Raw genomic sequence first — 9,803 nt, forward strand, 5'->3', positions numbered from 1 at the left:
TATTAAATTAGCTCTGATGAAACATTTTTTTTTTTTAAATATTTAAAAAGCATACAAAAAAATACTGTTTAGTGAATAATAAAGTTAATAGTTGAGTATTGACTGACTATTGAAAAAATGTACATTAAAATTCTAATACTTAAATAATGAAATGTTTAAAAAAAGAATATAATACGGCCGTTGATAAATATAGTCAACGTGGACGTTAAAAATTGTCCTGATGTATTGGGGGTGTTATAAATATGAAATTCCAAAACTGTTCTCAGTTTGGGTTTTCTCCACGATTCCGAGCGTGAGATTAATATTTTTCTTGCAGGTTATCTTGCCGTCGGATAAATATAGCTTTTGTCTATCACTCGATTCTTTTTTTTCGCAAAATATTTAATATTTATTTGTTTACGTTTAAGATTTTTAGTGAGTCAAGGAATGCATATATTCTGAGCTTTTACAATGATTTTGATCATTATTATTTTATTTCATGAACAAGATTTTCATGGATTAATGACACGGGTTCAAAAATATCCATGTATTCTTTTTATAAATTAATAATATACGTACATCATTAATAGATAAATAGATACTTTATATACTTTATATTAGTTAATCGTTATTACTTACATAAAATTGTGCATATATTATTATTAGGTATAATTATGTTAGCGTTAAAACGGTTTTAGATCTATGAATATTTGGATTTTCACCGGTAAATAAAATAATTCAAATTTTTAATATATAAAAAAGCCTGTGTATTCACGGATTTCAAACTGTTTTAACGCCTTTATGAAATTAATTTTAAAGTTCTATATATATATATATATATATGCAGTCGTTAATGGAAATTAAGTTAGTTTTGGAGTTAGGTAAATAAACACCTTTTTAATTCACATTAGGTTAATGAGCATTAATTATTTAATTCGATCAAAATCAAATTAACTATAACTTTGGATTAAAAAAATGCATATAAACATCAAACAGCTTGCAAATGTTTATTTTCTATGTACATTTTAAAATAAAAATTATAATAATATACACCGATAACCTGTTACTTAAAAATTTACATTTTATCATTATTAGACAATAAATTATAGATTAGGGGTGATTAAACTGCAGCTCTTGTCATAAACTTATATGGCTCGCATTTTATCGTAAGATACAAACTTAATACAAAAAATTAATTTCAATATGAATTTATGAATTTATGTATTTGAACTTTGAAGAAGTATAATATTTTATTAAATTTCAATTTATAGAAAAAATTTACAAAAAAAGGTGTTTTTGATATAATATTTAAATATGTATTTATTTTTATTTTTAATTATTATCATATAGATATATTTTTCGCATTTTATATATTTTATTACAATTGATATATAATTATCTTTTTTTACGATAATCATATACATACAGTAATATGAATTTTTTTATTTTGGGTCTTCTATATTTATTAATATATTGGGTGGCTCGTAACTCGTAAGTATATTCTTGCTGGCCACCTCTGTTATAGATTAAAAAACATTTTGATCAAATTAACTTAAAATTAAATAAAATTCTACAGCTTAAGGTGTAGGTAGGCACGTAAAAAGCGTTAATGCATTAAATATTACACATTATAATATGATCGTTTTTTTTTTTATTTATTTTCTAGACGTATAGAAAATACGTTTTTTTTTCATCTTCCTTCTTTTTGAGATATACAATCTTCATTGATATAATACATAATATTAGTATTCTCTGTTTAAATGATACATATTACATAGTATAACTTTTAGGTAACTGTACTCAAAAAAAATAGTGAATTCTTAAACAAAGAGAATATTTATTTTATACGATTACACAAAAAATTCTACAGAGAGGTCAGTGAAATGTATACATGCGTAAAAAAAAATGTTTGAAGAAATATCAGGAAGTGCAAATTTGCCCAGCTTTTTTGGAATAATTTTAGTGTTGCTGTTTTAATTTATTCTTAACACACCGCTAATTTTGTATTAATATGACCAAAGTGAGTTGAGCACCCGTTTGAATTTTTATTTTTTATTTTAATTATACTGTATCGTTCTAAAATTCACGATAATTATAATATATTTTAATGATACGAGTAATATTGTTATGAGTAATGAGAATAATAATTGTATGTAGTAATGATATGTTTATTGTTTCATTATAATTTTTTTTCGTATATATTCGTAAATATAATTTTGCTGTACATCGAGATTTTTAAGAGAATTAGAAGACAGCGACAGCAGCGTTATTAAAAAATTAAGAATGATAAAACCATACGGAGCTGATCTTTTAGTAGAGAAAATTGAATGCACGAACCACATTTTGCGAAATTAATCGATTCGTCTTAGGGATTTTTCTACTAAAAGGAAAAGTTCATCTGGAAATATTGTACCCGGCTTTATCAGAACGAAATTAAAAGAAAACTTATTGAGATTACGGTAAGTAAATAATTTTGATACCTATATTTTATATTTGAATATACATTATAACATTTATAACATTATAACACGAAATATATATGCTTTACTAATTTGTAAAATAGACAATAATATTTATGATATATCTATATATTGTACCTTATATGTATTTTGCATAGTTTTGCTGTTTCAGAGGCGATAATGTATAAAAAACAGATGAATATACCACACCATGAAAAAGTCAAACAATTGAAGACTGATACATTGAATGGACCTTTTCTTGAATTTGGATCTCATGACAAATGCGACGGGTATAATAATTAATAGATATTTTGTATCATATATTGCAATTTTAATTTGTATCTAGGTATTTTTGTACGGGTAGTAAATCTAATGAGATTGATTTAGTTTTCGAATTACAAAATATTGTGGTGTATGGAATGATTTGATATCAGCTGTAAATTTAGTGGCATATCATGCTAATAGTTTGATACATCATGTAAATAACAATTATGTTGAAGGTTACAATAGTATAGTTGCAAAATATGTTGGGGGTAAACGCATCAACTATTCGTTTAAAGGTAAATATTTTATTTCATGTACTTACATGAAAGCAAACATTGTGTACATTGTGTACAACAACCACAGATATATACTAATACTAGATAGCCGTCTTCGTATACACCGCCGCAAAATAATTGAAACCGACGGCCGACGCCATATGCAATGAATACAACTCGGTAAACAAACGTTATCAATATTAGACTTTTATCAGTATAATACATATTATTATATTATAGACATTTATTTATATCATTGTATTACTTAGTACTTACCTATATTTTATTATTTCTCACTTTTTCAGTTCTCTGTTTTATAGTATTAGACAAAACTGTTAATTAACCTATACAGTATGTATTTATACTAATCTACGTAAATTTGGGATATAATTAAATTGTAATGTTTTATGAATTATGAAATATGAAATAAGGGAACATTGTCAAAAATACTAGGATATAAATTACAGGTACTACCTAATTATAATTACTTATATTATTAACAAAAATAACAATTAGTAAACAGTAGGTAATACAAATATAAGTAGGTAGGCACATACAACATTATTATAAATATATTATTAAACAAACTTAGTTGTGTATAAAAAAAGGTAGTTACATGATATTATTATTATTTAAAAAAACGATGAATTTGTACACTTAGCAAAAAAACGTAAAGTAAGTGTTCATATAATTATTGATTATAAAAAAGAATAGTTTTTGTTAATTTTTGGCGTTTACTCACAGGGTTTAATAAGTCTGATGATGAGAAATGCTGTTACATTATTTTTTAATTAGTTATTCTATAGAATACACTTATAAAAAATACATTTTATGATTTTACATGTTCTCTTTTGGTTGGGTATAGTTATAAAGAACAACATTATTAAATCATTTTATCACAAGTCATTACTCATGTACTTTAAAAATTAAGTAGTTATTTTAAGAAAACATTTTTTTTTTATACCTATGTTTTTTAAATTATCTAAGAGCCCTTTCATATTCTTTATTGTGGCTTCTCGTCTTCTTAATTTTTGTTTTAAAAGCCGGATTTGTTTTTTGTACTTAGTTGGAGTACTAGTTGGAATTTTTGGTGACACAGGGAAACTAATTTCTGAACGCATTTTTTTTGATGGAGTAATTAGTACAGGGGAACTTGTTGCTTTTGGCATCTTAGTTTCTGTCCATGACCAAACCCATGACTTGTCTTTATTATCATCATCACTTGACGATAATAATAGTCGCTTTCTTGTTGGTGTTGTAATTAAGACATCTGACTGATGCATAGGTGATTCACTGGATATTGAAGCTGTAGATAGTATACAATTTTTTAAAATTAACTAAATATACATAAAACATGTTATTAAATGTTGATAATGATTAATGATTTACTTGATGCTACAGGTATGCCAGGAAAAACTGATGGCACACTATTGGGCTTAAGTTTCAACTTGTAACTGCCTCCTGGACTATTAACAAAATCTGTTTTTAAAAAATGGATGTTACATATTCGGCTCGACTTCTTTGGTATAAATCCTTGACGATTTATAGCCAACATCCATTTTTCCAAACGAATTCCATCATTAATTGGAAACCTAGATATAATATTTAAATTGTATTTAGATATCTACTCTTGTTTCAAAACATAAAAAATTTTGAATTGTACATACGTAAAAAAGTGGAAATCGCTATCAGTACTTCCTCGAGATTTGCAATTTGGAACAACGCAACAAGTAGGCATTATGAAGTTGTAAAAAAAATGTATAATAGCTATAAATTATAATTTAATTTACTATTTACCAATGATAAGTAATTTATTATTCAACTAGAATACTGAACGACTGAACAGAATATCATAATATTATTGTTGTTGTTTACTAAGTGATAACGTTTGTTTACCGAGAGTATTCTTTGCATATGGCGGCGTGTTTCACTGATAACAAGAAGACTGCTATCTAGTATTAGTGTATATCTGTGACAACAACGGGTATGTTATTTTTGCTAATAGCCCACATAATAAAATAATGTGTTCTCAGAATCTCCGCCCTCACCGTTCCCCACCAGTGAGATGGTGTCACTAACACTAATGATTAATTACTACGCACACACTTGTAAGCTTGCACGCGCCCTTTATATTATTGCCTATACTAAACTCCTTAGAAATGTACGTTTGCAATCCTCTTAATAGTATTTATTAATGTTATTATATACCATTATAAGTATGGCAGTCAATAAGGGTTTCATACAATTATAAATTGTTTGATCATTTGTCATTAATTTATATTTATAAATTAATTCTTCAATAGTAGGTAAGAGATGTTCAAAATATATGTTAGTATCACCTTGAAGTAAATCCAAACTTATTAAAACTGGCCCCATTATTGTTTGATATTGACACATAAAATCAATATTAGTTCTATTAAATCTGAAAAAATTATTTATAAAAAACATAAATAATTAAATATTAATAAATTAATATTATATTGTTAGAATTTATAAATTACCTAGCATTACCCAATTCATTCATTACAATTCTAAATTTGGGTTCATTATTTTTTATTAATTTATTAATCAACATCACCGCATCATACAATGAATTTCAACGTGTTTCGTTGGGCGTGATTAAATAAACGCCAAGATTTTGTTTAACTAAATCAGCTGATTTAGTTAAGCGACCTTGTTTATTCCACAAAGTGATAGATCTGGCAAGTGTTTCTAGATAGTTTTTTAAAAGCAGGATTAGACAAAGTTTTTTTAGAGTCCTGGAAATAAGTTACACAAATAAATTATTTTATTTGTACAAATCTGTAATATATAATAAAAAAAAATTAAACAAACATAATTTAATGATATTTAAGACTGGAATTTAAATAGATAATATTTAATGTCAAGCATAACTTTACTCATATCGGAGAATATTTTGTTATATTTTTATCATTTAAACTATTTAAAGTTTAAACTGACAAAAAAAAAAAAAAAAAAATGTACTTATTTAAATATGTATTTTATATCTAAAGAGTATTTTAAGACTGCTAAATAAATATTCATTATTATTATATTCAAAACCCAATCTTTTCTATAAAAATATTTTGTATTTTATTTAGCAAAATTATAAATAACAAATTCTATATTTTATAATTTAAATATTTCAGGTTAACTACTTAAAAACATTTTTAATTACCACTGTTGCAATTAAATTAATTGTATGTGTACATCATCGATGGTGTTTAAGTAAAGTATATTGCAAATCAAAATCATTGTCTTCATCATTTAGAATGTTCAAGTTTATTACATCAATTTCTTCTAAATCTTCATTTATTGAATCGTTCACTGGTAATCTAATAAAACTTTCAGCATTTTCATTACCAAATATATGACCAGATATTCTAAACAATAAAAAAAACTATAGTGGTTAAAACAGGGTTAACTAAATGGATTTTGTTAGAAACAAATGTTATGAGCAATAATTACAAATTAATAATTAATTACTCACTTAAAACATTTTACAAAATTAGAACCATTGTCAGTAGTACAATAAGATAATTTACCTGAAATCTCAAACTGAATGTATACTGCATCCATAGCTTTGGCTAATATATCAAACGTATGTGAACCTTCTAGTCGATTCAATGCTAAAATACGAGTACTTCTTGAAAAATGTTCATTAATCCACATGACAGTTATTCCAATGTATGATCTAACAAAATATAATATTAAATTGGTATAATAATAGATAGGCATGTAACTTGTTAAATTAAATTAAACAAAACAATTTTACTTTTTAAAAATCGACCAACCGTATGCAACCATAGCAATATGGGGACATTTGGACATCTCAAATTTCATTTGTAAGGATAATTCTTGAAAATCACTCAATTTTTTTCAATAATGTAGGCCGAGAAATAATTTTTTTGTTTGGAAAACCTTCAGAAATTATTTCCTTTAAAACTGGATTTTCAATAATTCTAAATGGTACATTAGCACTCACAATAAATTGTTGCAGTAGTTGATCTAAAGTAGGTACCTGAAATTAAAATTATAAAGTACTATGATAAACAATTTGTAAGTATTAATAAGTAATAAGTAATTAATAATTAAAAATTAAAAATTATTATTTTTCACTTGATAGTAAAATATATTTGTATGTTTATGTTTGTCAAATTTCTGTTTAAATGTATAAAGAATAATATTGTATAGGTATATATTAAAATAAAAATTTGTTAAAGCTCCAATATAATAAATCAGAATTAAAAGTAGGTAGGTAATTAAATCATAACACTAAAATATCTCAACATATCATGCACGTTGTAAATCAATAACTGTACTTTTGTTTTAATGACCTAACTTGAAAGTGCAATAACTAATAACTATTTAATAGGATAAAAAAAAAAAAATAAACAATTCATATTCTTACTTTGACTAGTTAACTTTTTGTTCTTCAAACAATCTTCTAAAACTGGTTGTTTTGTCTCGTTATTTTTATCTGATTGCTTTAAAGAATTACAAGCATTATTCTTCAATGATCCATCATTAGATCTTTTTGAAATGTTTTTGTTTGCTACATTATCAATTGTTTTTAATAGATTTGGATGTTTTGTCTGAATACAATTAAATAATATAACCTTTAACTTTTAACAAATAATTTATATTTTTGTAAGTAAGAACTAAATTGTGTATTTGTGTGGTATTTAAAATTAATTTAATACACACAAGACAGATAGTGCTTACGCTTAAATGTTTTCTTAAATTACAGTTGGAACGTGAATCCACCTAACACTTTGTACCGACACAAATTAAGCACTTAACTTCCAATTTTTTATAAAAAAAAATTATCCTCAATGACTCTCAATACTTTAAAATATTTTTGAAAATTTGCCCATGGTAAAATTGGTTCTCCTAAATCTGCAACCTGATCTACTTCGTTCGAAGAATTACAATAACTCATTGTATTAACCAAGCAGTTTTAATATCGAACCGTTTGCTGCTATTAATTTTACACTATCCATTGGTTTTGGCTTGATTTCTAAAGGTAAGTTATCAACATCAATTATACACATGGTAGCCCCAGTGTCTATTACAAAATTATATTGTTTATTATTAATATTGCATATTACCTCAAGTCTTAGACCTGGTTCAAATGTAGCCGGATTACATGTCGTAATATACTTATTTATTGTATTGTCATTAGTTTTTCGTTTTTCAGCTATTATTTTTTTATACTCATAAGTCATATTGAATACTATTATAGTTGCTAGATGTTGATATTTTATTTTCATTTTATAAATTACTTATATTATAATCGTCTATGTCAATTTTATTTTGCTTTTTGTTTTGTTTTATGTATTTTTTAAATTTTTGTGTCGGAAACGAGATCACATCGTTTTTAAATTTTTTTCCAATTATTGAATCTAACAATGCTATATTACAATTTTGTGTTTCGGTAGAACTTTTTTTGTTGGCACAGAGGGAGCCTAACCGCACTCTCTCGATTTAAAAGTTTTTTTGATTAGTTTTATAAAACGAAGCTTTATTCGTATTAATTTTATTATCAAACATTTGATTATTAGATTGTTGATTTGTGACATTATTTACGTCTACATTTTTACCTGTGAGCCGTATTCAATCGATTTTGATAATTAATAAATTGTGCTCAGTTTAGGACGTTTTATAAGAAAAAATATAATTGAAAAAGTCACTATCACCACCACGCATACCTATATCTGTGTATTGTTACGCGCTGGATTTTTTTCATATGCATCTACTTAATGGATGTCGTATGATGACTGTAGTATGTAAATATAATGTCATTGTTAATAATGGTCGTATATATATGAGTATTAATATAATATACAAAATTTAAAACGATCAAGTATCAAAGATATAATATATTTCGAACCGTGGTGGTGATAATGACTATACATTACCTTTAATATATGATTTTTTTTAAAAATATTTTTAATACAATATCTGGGCAATATTATTAGTATAGATGATTCAAAAAAAAAAAAATAGAACAATTTTAATAAATATTGCTGTGTTTAGCAATTATTTTATAAAAAAAACATTTAGTGAAATAAATTAGATTAAATAAAAATAATAATAATATAAAAATTAATTAATTATTAATTATGTAATTGTTAGAATAAATGTACTTCACAATATTTTAAATGTATAATTTAAGCTAATTTATCATTTGATGATTATTAATTATGTATAATAATGTAATATTAATAATTTGCAATAAAAACATAATATATTATGCAGATTATTTTGTATAAATACTTCACAATTTACATTTCTCAATATACCTTGGACATTGTATACATTGTCCGCAGGGCCGGCTTTAGATACGATCGACGTGTGTGACGGTACAGGGGCGCGCGCGAGAGGCGTTAAAATTAGAAAATTTTAGAAAAATTTCTTTATAATTTCAGTAAAATTCTAGCTTAGAAAAGGATGAATTACTAAAATATTGCGCTGATCTCCAAATAGCTTTGATTGATCGGTTAGAAATTGAAGCAGTTTTTCTTTGCGACGAATTAATTAGCATACAACACTTCACCAAAATCAACGATTGCAATTCACCCCTCGATGTACTTAACTAATTTAAAAAAATCAATTAGAGGATTTATACCCCTTAATATGGATTTCATTAAGAATTTTGTTTACCATACCGGTCACAGTCGCAAGTGGAGAAAGAAGTTTCTCCAAACTTAACAAAAACTTACCTTAGGTCAAATATTGCACAAGCCACATTGACATCCCTAGCTACACTGATTATTGAAAATGCTTTTGCTCAAAATTTGGACTTCTCGGAACTAATTAAAGT

General features: G+C 25.3%; 1 protein-coding gene, 1 long non-coding RNA gene and 1 pseudogene across 2 annotated transcripts; all 3 read right to left on the reverse strand.

Annotated features, from left to right (window-relative positions):
• Positions 1-3,713: 3,713 nt before the first annotated feature.
• Positions 3,714-4,810, reverse strand: LOC112597182 (THAP domain-containing protein 4-like). Its single transcript, XM_025343119.1, has 3 exons — positions 4,645-4,810; positions 4,367-4,569; positions 3,714-4,283 (listed from the first exon to the last, which is right to left on the reverse strand). Exons 1-3 carry the CDS (start codon positions 4,713-4,715, stop codon positions 3,904-3,906), a joined length of 654 nt encoding a protein of 217 aa, XP_025198904.1. The 5' UTR covers positions 4,716-4,810; the 3' UTR covers positions 3,714-3,903.
• Positions 4,811-5,177: 367 nt separating this feature from the next.
• On the reverse strand, positions 5,178-5,881 carry LOC112597179 (annotated as a pseudogene).
• A 290-nt stretch (positions 5,882-6,171) lies between these two features.
• On the reverse strand, positions 6,172-7,545 carry LOC112597184. The gene is made up of 4 exons (XR_003114826.1): positions 7,389-7,545; positions 6,753-6,998; positions 6,523-6,671; positions 6,172-6,360 (listed from the first exon to the last, which is right to left on the reverse strand). It is a non-coding gene; the product is annotated as an uncharacterized LOC112597184 (long non-coding RNA).
• Positions 7,546-9,803: the final 2,258 nt, after the last annotated feature.

This window comes from Melanaphis sacchari, unplaced genomic scaffold, assembly GCF_002803265.2.
Source record: "Melanaphis sacchari strain LSU unplaced genomic scaffold, SCAv2.0 Contig394_pilon_pilon, whole genome shotgun sequence".
NCBI classification, from domain to species: Eukaryota; Metazoa; Arthropoda; class Insecta; order Hemiptera; family Aphididae; genus Melanaphis; species Melanaphis sacchari.

What these genes read in the sequence shown, in the direction of transcription:
- LOC112597182 (XM_025343119.1), bottom strand. Translation starts at nt 4,715, where the DNA reads ATGCCTACTTGTTGCGTTGTTCCAAATTGCAAATCTCGAGGAAGTACT. An exon ending in AGCGATTTCCACTTTTTTAC is followed by an intron (nt 4,570 to 4,644) that starts GTATGTACAATT and finishes TATTATATCTAG; the next exon opens with GTTTCCAATTAATGATGGAA. An exon ending in TGGCATACCTGTAGCATCAA is followed by an intron (nt 4,284 to 4,366) that starts GTAAATCATTAA and finishes TACTATCTACAG; the next exon opens with CTTCAATATCCAGTGAATCA.